The sequence below is a fragment of the Triticum urartu genome, chromosome 4A (assembly GCF_056163025.1).
Source record: "Triticum urartu cultivar PI428250 chromosome 4A, HENAU_Tu73, whole genome shotgun sequence".
Lineage (NCBI taxonomy): Eukaryota > Viridiplantae > Streptophyta > Magnoliopsida > Poales > Poaceae > Triticum > Triticum urartu.
The window spans coordinates 385,837,139-385,851,906 of NC_141876.1; the positions used below are offsets into that span (position 1 = coordinate 385,837,139).

Here is a 14,768-nt window from a genome sequence, read left to right on the forward strand (position 1 = left end):
TTGCTGTGATGTTGGCAAGCTATGGTAACTTGATATGATGAACTTGCTGTGATAACTTGATATGTTGCAAGTTAATTTTAGTGTTTACATGGGTTATGATAACTTGCTGTTTGTCAACTTCTAGCCTATGGTTAGCCCATGAAGTTTTTGGTTCATCTTGTCGACGGTTGTCGAGAGGCTAGGTTAGCCCATAAAGTTGTTGGTTCATCTTGTCGACGGTTGTCGATAGGCTGGGTTAGCCAATAAAGTTGTTGGTTCATTTTGTTGACGGTTGTCGATAGGCTAGGTTAGTAACCTACCTATCTAGCCTAACCGTAGCCTCTCGACAACCGTCGACAAAAGGAACCTACCTCTCTAGCCTAACCGTAGCCTCTCGACAACCGTCGACGAAAGGAACCTACCTCTCTAGCCTAACCGTAGCCTCTCGACAACCGTCGACAAAAGGAACCTACCTCTCTAGCCTAACCGTAGCCTCTCGACAACCGTCGACGAAAGGAACCTACCTATCTAGCCTAATCGTAGCCTCTCGACAACCGTCGACGAAAGGAACCTACCTCTCTAGCCTAACAATAGTATTACAAACTTTTGCTCCTCTATCAATATGAGAAACCTAGAACACAGTTCATATGATCAACATAAATCCATATGCTCACATCCAACAAACATCTTAGTGTTCAAATATGACATAATAATCCATTACAACTAAACATCACATGACTAAGGTTCAGAAACAGCATAGTTCAGCCTTGTTGGCCTCATACATTGTGCCAACAGAAACATTTTAGGATACTTAGTTCAACAGATTAGGATACTTAGTTCAACAGAAACAACATAATTTGCTAACAAGTTCACAACAGATTTGCCTCACAGGAACAACATAATAATCAACTTAATAATCACTCATCATAGAGTTCTTTGATTTTCCTCAACTTAACCTTGTTTGCCTCCCCATCCTTCAGCAAATCAGCTATGATATACTCTAACTTTTTCTTCTCCTTCTTCATCTGTTCAATCTGTTGAAGACCTTCATCTGCTACATGTTTCTTCCAATTGCTAACAAGTTCATCATTGCTCTGCTTAATGACTTGTAGTGATGTCCTCAGCTCAATATTGTCTTTCTCAAGCTTAGCCTTCTCTTCCTGGGCTTGAAGTACAACATTCTCTACATCACCATCCTGCATAATCTTCTGATAGTTCTCCCTCATCACATTCTTGTGAATTGTTGAAAAAAAATTGCTTGTTTCTTTGATGTGGTTGTGGTGCTTCTCTTGGATTAGCTTCTTCTCTTCTCCAAGCTTGACTATGAGCTTTTCTTTAGCATCATTCTCTTTGCTACTCTGCTCATACATGTCCCAAAGTTTGCGTAGTGCATTTTTCATGGGTTCTGGCCATTCTGGGTCAATCCATTGAACCAGACCACAATTGTCTCCTTCCTATAATAATTCAGACAAAACAAAAGTTAACAACAGCACCACAGATTCAGATAAGTCAGTTAACACCCATATTCAGTTAACAGCTACATATATTCAGTTAACAGCTACATATATTCAGTTAACAGCTACATATATTCAGTTAACAGCTACATATATTCAGTTAACTTAGCTCATTTAACAGCATACACATTCAGATAAGCATTGACACATTGTTTCCTCAAAACACCTGATAAAACAACATCTTCACAAAACTATATACAGAACTATATTCAGTTAACAAGCAAAAATACATATATTCAGTTCATTGAGCACCAAACAAGGATCTGTATAATCTATGACTACCAAAGAGGACCTGCAACTAACCTGATTAGCGCATCCATAAAACCTACGGCCAGTGTTGATTCCTTGAAACACAACAGCCCTATGAACATGAAGGTTGTGACAGCACATCGGTCCTCCGGCAACAATACCGCACCACTCCGGGTCAACAATGGTCTGTGGGATCTACATTAGTGGAACAGTGCTCAATATCCCAACTCAAATTCGTGAAAACTAAGCTCAAATCGAAGAAAAACCTAACCCTAAGTCAAAGAGAAATGATACTCACATAGGTCTCCTCCTCGTGCGAGTTGAAGAGGGGGGACACAGAATCTTCGCTACTAGTTTCGCCGTCCTTCCAGGACACCATTGCTGCGGCGGCCGGCGGCAACAAATGGACGGCGGAGGCGGCAGCGGAGGCAGGCAGAGAAGAAGGCGAGACAGAGGGGAATGGACGAACGGGTCGGGCTGGGTTGGGCCGGCTCATTAAGACAGGTGCGGCGCCGTCTAACGGCGCGCGTCACGGGCGCCGTCTCCCCCTGGCCACGTGGCGCCTGACAGCGGGCCCAACCGGTCAGTTTTCCACTCAAACGCGCCAAACCGTGCGATCAGCGTTTTTTGAAAACTGTCAACGCAAACGTGGTGGTTTTTTGAAAAAATTACGAAACCTGGTGGCTTTCTGTTTTAGCATCCCCAAATGTGATGGTTTTTTGCAATTTACTCGGGTGTGGAATGTTGCTGTCACCAAAGACACATAGAAAAGGTCCCGGGTTGATGGATGTGAAAATTGTGTATGTAATGAGAGAGGAGAGCTACCACATTTTCCTACGTACGCAACTTCCCAGCCAACAGGATCTCCCCTCTCTCCGACCGGGTAATTTAACACCCGTCCCTATTTTCTCATAAATATAGTTTCTACGATATTTTCTGAGGCGTAAGACAAGGACTCTGCTGCATATCCCACCGTCTGAGGTGTAAAACCCCCTATACGGTCTTGGGATCGACTCCTTGGACACATAAACCCTTGTTCTTTTATGAGGTTAGATCATCAATACAAGCAAACATAAAGTTGGGTATTACATCCTGAGAGCCTGAAACTATGTAAATCTCCTCGTGTGAACCATCTAAATCTCCGACGTCTCCGCACTCTCACATGAATATTCGGGTGGATACCATGACAGTTGGCCTGCTAGGTAGGGGTTGCGCGTGTCGGAAGTGTTGTTCAGATGCCTTCTGACGTACTTTTCGTCAACATCGTTCATTTTTTTAGAAAAGGAGGAGAACCCCCGGCCTTTGCATCTGGGCTGTTGGAAGGGAGAGAGGGATTGGTGGAATCGATCGTTGTATTGCTTGAGCCTCGTGGGCATATATATAGGAGTACATGATCTACTTAGAGTACAAGGCAAGCCAGAATATTTCCTAGTCTAACCTATGTTTCCTAATACAATCACGTTACTCAATATCCCCCCGCAGTCACAACGGTAGCGACGCAGACGGTTGGACTGGAGAAGAATCCGACGGCAAGCTGACGGACACCCCCCACAGTCGTAACGGTCGACACATCGCGGAGTCGTGGCTGGAGTGGAAACCGACGAGGTTGCTCAAGCAGGCGGTAGCCCTTTGTGTCGTTTGCCGATGTAGCCGAGAGAGTGGGTGGTGGAGCCGTGGTCGAGGTAGCTGTGCGAAGAATGTCGTGGTCGATGTTGAGTCGAGGTGGCCGCTGTCGAGGAAGTCGCCATGAAGCCGCGGGCGCAAGGGGGCGCCGAGTTAGCATGTGCGCAGTGGTGCGCCCGGGAGAAGACGGTGTTGATGAGGCATCGCGCCGGGGTTGCCAAACCCGGGGACATGTCGTAGATGAAGGCACGCGTCGGTGTTGCCAGCACCGGGCATGCGGAGACAGTCGAAGACGAAGTTGACGGAGCACCGCACCAGGCTTGCCAGTCCCGGGGACATGTCGTGGACGAAGGCACGCGGCGGCGTTGCCAGCACCGGGCACGCGGAGACTGGGACCTACACGAGCTGTACGCCATGTCGAAGAAGTCGGAAAGGCCAGCAGAGAAGAACTCGACGACGATTACGGCATCCATCGGCACGGGGCCGATGTCACCAACGGTGGTCGGGGTAGACGAAGTGGGCGGGGTAGATGACAGCAAAGCTGGCTGGTGCTGGACGAAGACGAAGGGAGGTGGACGGGCGGCGAGGTCGGCTACGGGGGTAGCAGCGGCGGCGGCGGTGCTCGAAGTAGGCGAGGAGAACCCAACAGTGTGACGAAGACCGACGCGAACGATGTTGTTCCCGCGTCAAGGGAGGCGGCGCGGCGCATACCATGAGAAGTCGACGCGCAACGATGGCGGTGGACTGCGGGCCGCGGCGCTACAGCCCGAAGGGGCGACACAGCGGCGGCGGGCAGGTCAAGGCGACGGCGGAAGACCTCGGGGCGGTCGTAGGGACCGCGAGTCGCGGCGCTCCAGCCTGAAGGGACGGTGCAACGGCTAAACGCGGGTCGATGCAACCTCGGGGATGGCCTTGGGATGGCGGTATGGACCGCGTGTCACGCTCGCTACGGTCCAACAGGGCGACGCAGCGGCGATGCGAGGATCGGTGCAGCCACGGGGACGGTCTGGAGCAGACGGCCCCGGGGCGGCGGTGGACCGCGAGTTGTGGCACTACGGCCCGAAAGGACGACGCAGCGGTAACGCGGATAGGTGCAGTCGGGAGAAGAACCACGGGACGACGACGCTGTAGATCGATGGGACGACGCAGCGGTAGTCCGTTGCTCGATCGGAGGAGAGGCGCACCGTGCTCGGTGACCATTTTCATGGAATCCTGCAAGGTCGTGCGCAAGCGGTTGATCAGACCGACCGCGCTGTGATGATAGAGTGTTCCATGTGTTCTCGGTTGATCAGACCAAATACACATGGATTGAAGAGCCAGCATGCAGATTTACAGCCTACAATCGGATGATCAGCACAGCTGCATGAGCAGCCAAACACCCGCGCGGAACATCTGAGCAGCAGAGGCAACACGGCGCGGGCCAACGCAGGACGCGCTAGCGGCGATCGTGCCTGCGCACGTAACCTGCTGCCACGATTGAAGCTTTGAGGCGGGTCAAGAGCAGCCGTTGCACCTGTGCACGTAAGACGTGCTGCTTCCTAGCTGGATGGATGTGTGGTTGATGAGGAATTCCAATCCAAACAAGATGACAGTGGCCGACGAAGAAACGACGTGCTGCAGCAGGCTGCATAGTGCAAGAATAGGCCGGTCGTGGTTGTATTCATCGTGAGGTTGGAGTAGAGGCGCGGGGTCGACGGCGGCGGCGTTCGACGCAAACCGGTCTTAGACTGGAAAATCAAAAAGTAAACGCCGATCAAAACGACCGGCGAGAGAGAGAAAAATCCGGATGAAAGGATCGGGAAAAAGACTCTCTAGGGCAACCGGTCAACATGACCGGCGAGCGAACCCTAGGTACGGGTGGAGTGGCCCCCGGCACCGGTCATGGAGGCCGACCGCCCCGGGGGCGCCGTGCGGGTGCGGAAGCGGCAGCTTCTAGGGTTTAGGATCGAGGTAAGGCTGATACCATGTTGGAAGGAATAGAGGGATTGGTGGAATCGATTGTTGTATTGCTTGAGCCTCGTGGGCATATATATAGGAGTACATGATCTACTTGGAGTACAAGGCAAGCCAGAATATTTGCTAGTCTAATCTATGTTTCCTAATACAATCATGTCACTCAATATGAGCGATGCATGCAGTCACTTTATTAATTATTCACAAAGACCTTATAAAGAAATACAACAGTAAGTCTGAAGCCACCTTCTAGACAACAACTGTCGCTACTCCTATCCAGTTGATGCAGGGATGCTGATAGTCTGGGTATAATACCAAACAGACCTTGCAGCCAAACATAACATCTAAAAACTGAGGCCTCAACTAAGCCACTTGCCGGGTATGAGGCATACATTGGTCTGGCGCGCTCTCAGAGGCCGCCGCCGCCAACTGCCATTGTTCCATCTTCAGAGCTGTACTGACGCATCAACCTTGTCCGGTCTAGCTAACGTCGACGCCACCACGGCGCCAAACGGCACCACCTCCCTCCGTGCGAACTGCTCAGTAGGTCGCGGTCGCCGCCGGTACACCTCAGCACCATGCCACCACGTACCACCAGTCGGCACAGCTTGAATTCTTTGGAAGATCTGTCGTGCGTAGCACCTGTCGAACAGGCATGACAAAGCATAGCACATGTCGGCCAGGCATGACTTGACATTTCCATCGAAGCACTGTGCAAGACGAAGTCGCTCCACCTCCTGCCTCTATCTTCCAGCGCTGCTCCACAAACGATGCTCCCAAGAGAAAAACGACACCGCAATGCCGCCATCGTCCGATCTGGAAGATCAGATCCTAGGGTTTCCCCTGGAGCAGTACGAGTGGGTTGACATTAGTCACATGACGATGCCTTCATCAAGGCAACGACACGGAATGCCGCCATCGGCTCGGTTTTCACCGGCAACTACGTCTCCCCGACTCGCAGCCGGTACTAAATGACGGATCCCACGATCAGAACACCCAACCTCAGGCCGACCACCTCTGATGGTAGAGATGACCACCGCCGCTAGCTGCACTGATCAGAACAGATCTGATCGGAGGTACCATCGACGAGACCACCGGGCCCTCCATGCTACCGTCGCCGATTTGAAGGCAGCATGCACGCCACCGCAGCCAAGCCGACCGCCGCCACCCGAAGGGCCAGCTGCTGCGCCTGCAGCCCTAGCCGCCGCCCGTGACTGGGCCGCTCGTCGCGCCAAGCTCGCCGTCCGAGGACGGGCCGGCCTCTCATCGCCTGCCGCAGCCATCCGCCGCGCCGCAGATCCCAGATCGGCCGTACCACCACATGCCTTGGGGTCCTCCCCACCCCGGATACGTGAGAGATAGGAGATCCCCCGCCACCGCCATCGGTCCCCGGGCTTAGCCCGGCGGCGGCGGAGGTAGAGGAGGAGGGAGTTCGCGGTGGCGGCTAGGATTCTGGATTCCGCCCGAGTCGCCATAGGGGGAGGGCGACACAGGGGCCCTAAAGCTTTTAGATGTGAAAACCATGTTACTAATGTTGTAATGGTTTGACCATCGTTCATGGGTAGAACTTTCTCTTCGACTCTGTGGACTTCACATCTGACGCGGCTGGGCTCCTCACCTCCCCATGTTATTTGGTAAAAGGTTGTGCCTTCTCGTTTGGAGCTCTCTCCGACAAGGTGGTGACATGCACCACTACAAGATTGCTCTCGAAACGTCTGCAGAACCGTCTCCCGAGCAACCCCTGCGATCGACTTATGTCATGGCAACGCATCTGCTCTGCGGCTAGTTATCATGGTCGACTCAATCTTAGTTCTTTTCAATCATGAGTCAAAGGAGGAAGCTTTATTGAAAAAAGGCAATGCCTAGGAGGTGCTTAGGCACTCTTAGGTGCTAGGCAATGGTCAAACCCATCACCTAGAGCATAAGTGGAACTCTAAGCATGCCAGGCAAATAATTGTCCACTCAAGTGTGAAATCATGCCATATTTCACCGATGAACCAAATTGGCCACGTTCCAATTGCAATAACTGGTAGTTTACTCACCTATATTATCTAAATTGATATAAATACACCTATAATATCCCCAATACAATTTGATAGTCAAAACTATATGTTCGCGCCTAGGCGACGCCTAGGGCACTTAAGCACCTCTTAGGCACTAGGTGAAGATATCGAGGACACAATATTTTTTGTAGCTCAACTGATCCTCTTCGACGTATCTATAATTTTTTATTGTTTCATGCCATTATCTTACTATTTCCACTTACTTTTGGCAACAATTTTTATGATTTTCTTGGACTAACATATTAATTCAGTGCCCCGTGCAGGCTCCTGTTTTTGTATTTTGCAGAAAATCCATATCAAATGAAGTCCAAACGTGATGTAATTTTATGGATTTTTTTGGAATATATGTGAATTTTGGGAGCAAGAAACAACGTTAGAGGGGGCCCATGGGCTCCACAAGGCAGGAGTGCCCTCCCTACCCTCCAGGGCGTGCGCAGGCACCTTGTGTCCACCTAGAAGGTCGGTTGGGGTGTCCTTCAGCCACAAGGAAGCTTATATCGTGGGGGGATCGTGCTAAAAATTCAGCCAGATCGGAGTTATGGATTTTCGGATATTTAAGTAATGGTGTTCGGCCAAAAAACAAGAATGTGAAACAGAGAAGAAAAGAGAGAGAGAGAGAACCAATCTAGAGGGGCTCCTGCCCTCGGGGGTCCGGGAGATCAAGGACCAGAGGGGGAATCCATCTCCCATCTAGGGGGAGGCCAAGCAAGAAAAAGGAGGGGGGCTCTTTCCCGGCAGCGCTGGAGCGCCGCCATGGGAACCATCATGCCAGCAATCTACATCAATAACCTCGCTGCTATCAACAATAATTTTCTCCCCCTCTATGCAATGGTGTAACTGTTGAGTTCTATGGTAGGGTGCGTCGAATGCAAATTAAAATTTTCCTACGCGCAGAACAACCAAGAACATGCTACGGGAGATAGATCACAGATCGTTCCCACTAGACGCGTAGTGCCATGTAGTGGAAGAAGAGTTGGGGCAGCGCGTCCGCGTGGCTCGTCTCCTCCTTGTCCGATCTCCCTCGAACAGCCGGTCATCGATTCCCGCTGTAACACCCCGGATGTAACTTTCCCAATTTGGACTCCAACTCTTGCCGTTTCCGGCGTTAAGTTATTTTAGTTCTCGGGTTAGGGTCTTTGTCTCCGTGTGTTGTTATCGTTGTCATGCATCTCATATCATGTCATCATGTGCATTGCATTTGCATACGTGTTCATCTCATGCATTCGAGCATTTTCCCCGTTGTCCGTTTTGCATTCCGGCGCTTCGTTCTCCTCCGGTGGCCATTTCTAGCTTTCTTTCGTGTGTGGGGATTAAACATTTCCGGATTGGACCGAGACTTGCCAAGCGGCCTTGGTTTACTACCGGTAGACCGCCTGTCAAGTTTCGTATCATTTGGACTTCGTTTGATACTCCAACGGTTAACCGAGGGACCGAAAAGGCCTCGTGTGTGTTGCAGCCCAACACCCCTCCAATTTGGCCCAAAACACACCAAACTCTTCTCCATGTCCTAGAGCGTTCGATCACGATCGCGTGGCCGAAAACCGCACCTCATTTGGACTCTCCTAACTCCACTTATGCCTATAAATACACCCCCCTTCGTTTTCGGATCTCCTTCTCCCCGAAACCCTAGTCTAAAAAAAACAGATCCCCGCACCGACGGACATGTCCGGAGCCTAGCCGGACACGTCCGCCGCGCCCCCTCAGCCTACCAGACGCTACCACGTGGGAAGCGCCAACCACCGCCGCCGCCGGCCCGAAGGCCCAAAGCCGGCCCCCGAGAGCCCGCGCGCTCCGCGCCTCCCGGCCTCCCCTCTCGCCGCCGCCTCTTCCCACTCCGGTGGCCGGAGCCGCCATCGCCGACCCAAGCCACCGCGACCGCCGCCGCCCGCCGTCGCCAAGTCGCCGCCGGCTGCCCCGACCTCGCCCGGCCCTCGCCTCGTCGCCCGGAGCCGCTCCGCCGCCGCCCATCGCCGGATCCGGCCGGCCCCGCCGTCCTCCTCCTCCTCCCCTCACGCCGGCGACCTCAACTCTGGCGACGAACCTCGAAGTTCGTGCCCGTGAACAGTGCCGGATCTCAGATCTGAGATATTTTGAATCTCGGTTGACTTTTTCCCCTCTCCCTCTAATTTTTATGCCTACTTTGACCTGCCATAATTTTGCATCCGTAGCTCCGATTTGGGCATATAGTATATCAAAATGTTCTCCTCGACGAGTACATCATTTCATTCCATTGCATCATTTTCATTTGAGTTCATCTTGATGCCCAAAATGCTGTTAGAAGGAGACTTCATGAGTTAATTATCAGATCTGCTAGTTCATCTTAGACTTTTGTCATTTTTGCCATGATTAATGTGTGCATGCTATGCCTGTGAGTCCTTCCAGAAGTGCAACCCATGCATTTTTAGGATGTGTGTGGTGACTTGTGCAAGCTTGCAAAGTGAGGCACCCGGGAGATCTGTTTTCAGAGACTTAGTTGTTTTCACTAAGTCTGGGATTATTTAGTTCATAATGCCATATGTTCAGCTTGTTTTCTAGTGATCCGTGCCTCTTTTGAGGATGATCATTAAGGGAGTTTTGTTAATCATATTATCCTCTATCCATCCATGTCTTTGTTTGCAATTATGGAGCACCCTAGCTTGAGTCAATCGAGCTCTACTTTTACTTCATGGTGAATCTGGGCAGATCGTCAACTTGTTTGCGATTTTGCGGGCGTTGTTGTAGTTGATCCGTGCATGCTATGCCATTGTTCTTGCCGTGTCTAGCTTGTATTTTGTGCCTTCTTAATGCATGTATGCTTGCCTTGCCATGACTTGTACCGTGGTGAGTGCATCGAGCTCGTTTACATGCCTTCGTGAGTTATATTTCAGCATGTCTCAGTTTTCACTATGTCTGAAAACTGATTGTGTTTTAGCTTTGTTCGTGTGCCCGTTAGTATATTTTGTGAACCCTTTTGACCCCAGGTCGCTTTGGGTCTTTTGTTAAGATTGTTGAGTAGCTCCATTCCATGTTCTTAGTTGTCTTAATCAGGTCATGTTCTTAGAAGTCTGGAATCTGTTTTGCATTTGCGTTTTTGCCATGCTTGTTTGAACCTCATAATGGAAGAATTGGCCGTGGCTCAGTGCTAGTCTTTTGTTAAGTATCTTGTGTGCATCCCTGCCATGTATTGTGTTGTCATGTTTGGTGGCTGTAGCATGTTCATCTCATTGCATTTAGATGCCTACTTGCTGTAAATCGCAGACCGGTGTCATTCTTAAAACGCTTGCCATTTCCAAACCGTAACTCCGATTCCGATGATATTTATATCGTTTTCAAGCGATTTCATCTCATCTTTATAGTCGCACCCTTGGAATCCCAAGTTGAGGCCAGGTTCATGCATTTCCTGTCATATCTTGCATTTTGCATCCCGCATCGCATCCCGCATAGCATGTCTTCATTTCATCATATTGCTTGGTCTCGCACGTGGTTGATTGTATCCTTGTTGCTTGTTTGTCTTGTTGAGTAGATCCAGGAGGCGAGTCCGCTACCGAGGAGCCCGTTGAGTTTGCTTGTGAGGATCCAGTCAACTCTGACAACTGTGAAGGCAAGATGATCATACCCTCGAAATCACTACTATCTTTGCTATGCTAGTTGCTCGCTCTTGCTATTCCAATGCTACGATGCCTACCTTTTGCTTGTCAGCCTCCTAATTGCCATGCCAAACCTATAACCCACCTTGTCCTAGCAAACCGTTGATTGGCTATGTTACCGCTTTGCTCAGCCTCTCTTATAGCGTTGCTAGTTGCAGGCGAAGATCGGAGGCCGTTCCTTGTTGGAACATCATTTATTTACTTGGTGGGATATCATTATATTGCCATGTTATCTTAATGCATCTATATACTTGGTAAAGGGTGGAAGGCTCGGCCTCTCGCCTAGTGTTTTGTTCCACTCTTGCCGCCCTAGTTTCTGTCATATCGGTGTTATGTTCCCGGATTTTGCGTTCCTTACGCGGTTGGGTTATAATGGGAACCCCTTGATATTTCGCCTTGATTAAATCTTTTCCAGCAATGCCCAACATTGGTCTTACCATTCGCCACCTAGCCTTTTCTTTCCCTTGGGTTCTGCAGACTCAAGGGTCATCTTATTTTAACCCCCCCGGGCCAGTGCTCCTCTGAGTGTTGGTCCAACCGAGCGATGTCCGGGGCTACCAGGGGCAACTCTGGGCTGGCCTACCCGACGTCTTGCTCATCTGAGTGTGCCCTGAGAAAGAGATATGTGCAGCTCCTATCGGGATTTGTCGGCGCATTCGGGCGGTGTTGCTGGTCTTGTTTTAACCTGTTGAAGTGTCTTGAGTTACCGAGATACCGAGTCTGATTGGAACGTCTTGGGAGGAGGTCTATTCCTTCATTAACCGTGAGAGCTTGTCATGGGCTAAGTTGGGACTCCCCTGCAGGGATTGAACTTTCGAAAGCCGTGCCCGCGGTTATGGGCAGATGGGAATTTGTTAATGTCCGGTTGTAGATAACTTGAACCTTAATTAATTAAAATGAATCAACTGAGTGTGTTACCGTGATGGCCTCTTCTCGGCGGAGTCCGGGAAGTGGACACGGTGTTGGAGTAATGCTTGCGCAGGTTGCTCTCTAGTTTCTCGCTCGTGCCTTGCCTCCTCTTCCCGCTCTCTTTTGCGAATAAGATAGCCACCATATAAGCTAGTCGCTTGCTGCAGCTCCACATATATATTTGCCTTACCCTTCCTATAAGCTTAAATAGTCTTCATTGCGAGGGTGCGAGATTGCTGAGTCCCTGTGGCTCACAGATACTATAACTCCAGATGCAGGTCCAGGTGATTCCGCTCTAGGTGACGAGTACAAGCTCAAGTGGGAGTTCGACGAGGACTCTCAGCGTTACTACGTGTCTTTTCCTGACGATCAGTAGTGGTGCCTAGTTGGGGTTTGATTCAGGGTCTTGTCGCATGTTGGGTTCTTTTCTATTTTGGCGCCGTAGTCGGGCCATGAGTGTTTGAATTGTGGATGTTATTTATGTACTCTGATGTGACGTGGCGAGTGTAAGCCAACTATGTATCTCCCCCTTGCGACATTGCTTGACTTGCGACATTGCTTTCAATGCGGTTATGTCTCTAAGTCGTGCCTCGACACGTGGGAGCCTTCCCCGACCTTAGGAGCCCCATTGCTTGATCGTCTTAGCAGCCGAGTTGTGTCTAGAAAAATGTTTTGAGTCATTTAGGAATTATATATCGGAGAGTTTAGGAATTGTTTTTACTTCCCAGTCTCCTCATCGCTCTGGTAAGGCATCCTAACGTAGAGATTTGACTCTTCTCTTCTCAAATTTCACTAATTTTTTTTTGGATCACGCGAGTATCTTGGAATCATTCCGATGGCTTATGATGAGAACATTTTCTTGGTGCCTCCTGTCAGGGGTTTAGTGGAAGTGTCCCGGGGAGTTGAGCTCTGAGGTGTTGTCATCATAATTTTATCGTTGCAATTCTGGAATACTTGAGATATGTTCGCCGACATCGAAAATCTCTTTTATGCAGTTCGTTGGTGAGATAACCTCGACGCCACCCAGTACTGGGGCGGGAGTTCGGGAGTATCGCCATAACTTGTATAACGGATGCTTTTCGAAGTTTGAGGTAGATGGTTTCCGAAGGTTTCTTGGTTATGTGTTGAAGGATGGATACAGCTGGATGTAGGATTTGCTAGTTTGGGTGACATATTATGCTTCCCTTGTATCCCCAACACCTGTTTGCATAACCGGAAAGGTTCGGGAGTTTCATAGGTGGGAATTCTAGTAGCTCTAGTTCTTCTTCCACGGATATTGCTTTGAGATTGGGATTTCTTACCGATTATTCGTTCTTGATCCGTACCTTGTTGATTTATTTCTCTACCTTAATTTTACGCGGCTTCTCAATTTATGGATATGTGACCATTTCAAGAGGAATGCATTCGTTAATTTTGTTCGGATGTGAAGACTATATGTTGCAATTTTCACTCCGTTGGATTCAGCTTCAATATTTATCTGTCAATGTGCTAATGGTGGTCAACCTATTCAGGATGGCTCCTCCAATGCGCACGACTCCGAATCCTGATCCGCCACCGCCTCCACCTCCTCCAGAGGCATGGCAAGCTGTGATGGCTGCAACCAATGCAAACACTCAGCTGATCATGCAAATTCTTCAAGAGCGCAATCAAGGCAGTCAAGGGAATCAAGGCAGCAGCCAGAGTCACTTTGCTACACTCAACTAGTTCCTTGCTAACGGGCCAAAGACTTTCAGCAATTGTGTTGAGGCAACCGATGCTGACGATTGGCTTGTGGATCTGTGTAAGCATTTCGAGTGCAGCAACGTCAGGCCTGAGGACTTTGTGAAGTTCGCTTCCTTCCAACTCAAAGATCAAGTTGAAGAATGGTTCCAGCAGTACAGGGATTCCAGAGGTGGACGTGTTATCACTTGGGATGATTTCCGTCGAGATTTCCGAGCTCATCATAATACACAGAGCGTGGTTGAAAGCAAGCGTGAGGAATTCTGCAATCTGAAGCAAGGCTCTTTGTCTATCTATGACTACAACAAGTTGTTCCAGAAGCTTGCTCGCTTTGCCAAGCAGGACGTGCCTGATGAGAAGAGCATGATATATCAGTTCAGGGGTGGTCTCAGAGAAGATATTCAGCTCGCTCTTGTTCTCTTCGAGCCCTTGAGATACGATGAGTTCTACAACATGGCACTGAAACAAGAGGTTGCTCAGTTGAGGTGTGATGCTTCCAGGAAGCGAGTCAGAGATGTTACTCCTTCTTCCTCTACTCAAGTGGCCAAGCAGCAGAAGTTTTGGCTTCCTCCTCCGTTCCGTCAGCCGTATCAGCAGAAGAGCAAAGGTGGCAGTGGTTATTCCCACCCACCCAACCCTGGCTTTCAGAACAAGACTTCGTCTCAAGCTCCAAGATCGAGTGCTCCGTACCACCGTCCGCTTTCAGAGGTCACGTGCAACAAGTGCCAACAGAAGGGTCACTATGCCAACAAGTGCTTCAACCAGAGGCGTCTTCCTCCTCCTCCTCCTGTCAGATCGGCAAGTACAGCTGTGGTCAAGCATAACCCCAAGTACGCCAAGGTCAACTTGCTGAATGCAGCTCAGGCAGAGGAATCACCAGATGTGATCATGGGTAACCTTCCTGTTAATGACATTCCCGCAAGAGTTCTTTTTGACACTGGTGCATCTTTATCATTTTTGTCGAAGCCTTTTGCATCCATGCATGATGTGCATACTATTGATTTGCCTAAGCCGATAGCGGTTTCTTCTCCGGGTTTGTTCATGAACACCAAAATGATGGCTCCGGATGTTACTATCACATTGGGCGACTACAAGTTCCTTTCTTCTCCTATGGTGCTTGGTAACTCAGATAT

General features: G+C 49.8%; 1 protein-coding gene across 1 annotated transcript; it reads right to left on the reverse strand.

Moving 5' to 3' along the window:
- Positions 1-896: 896 nt before the first annotated feature.
- LOC125515522 (uncharacterized) lies at positions 897-2,433 on the reverse strand. The gene is made up of 3 exons (XM_048681023.2): positions 2,041-2,433; positions 1,797-1,937; positions 897-1,433 (listed from the first exon to the last, which is right to left on the reverse strand). Exons 1-3 carry the CDS (start codon positions 2,236-2,238, stop codon positions 897-899), a joined length of 876 nt encoding a protein of 291 aa, XP_048536980.2. The 5' UTR covers positions 2,239-2,433.
- Between the last annotated feature and the right edge of the window lie 12,335 nt (positions 2,434-14,768).

Coding starts and splice junctions, on each gene's coding strand:
- LOC125515522 (XM_048681023.2), bottom strand. CDS start 2,238: ATGAGCCGGCCCAACCCAGCCCGACCCGTTCGTCCATTCCCCTCTGTC. Junction 1,938..2,040: donor CGCACGAGGAGGAGACCTAT/GTGAGTATCATT, acceptor CCACTAATGTAG/ATCCCACAGACCATTGTTGA. Junction 1,434..1,796: donor TTTATGGATGCGCTAATCAG/GTTAGTTGCAGG, acceptor GAATTATTATAG/GAAGGAGACAATTGTGGTCT.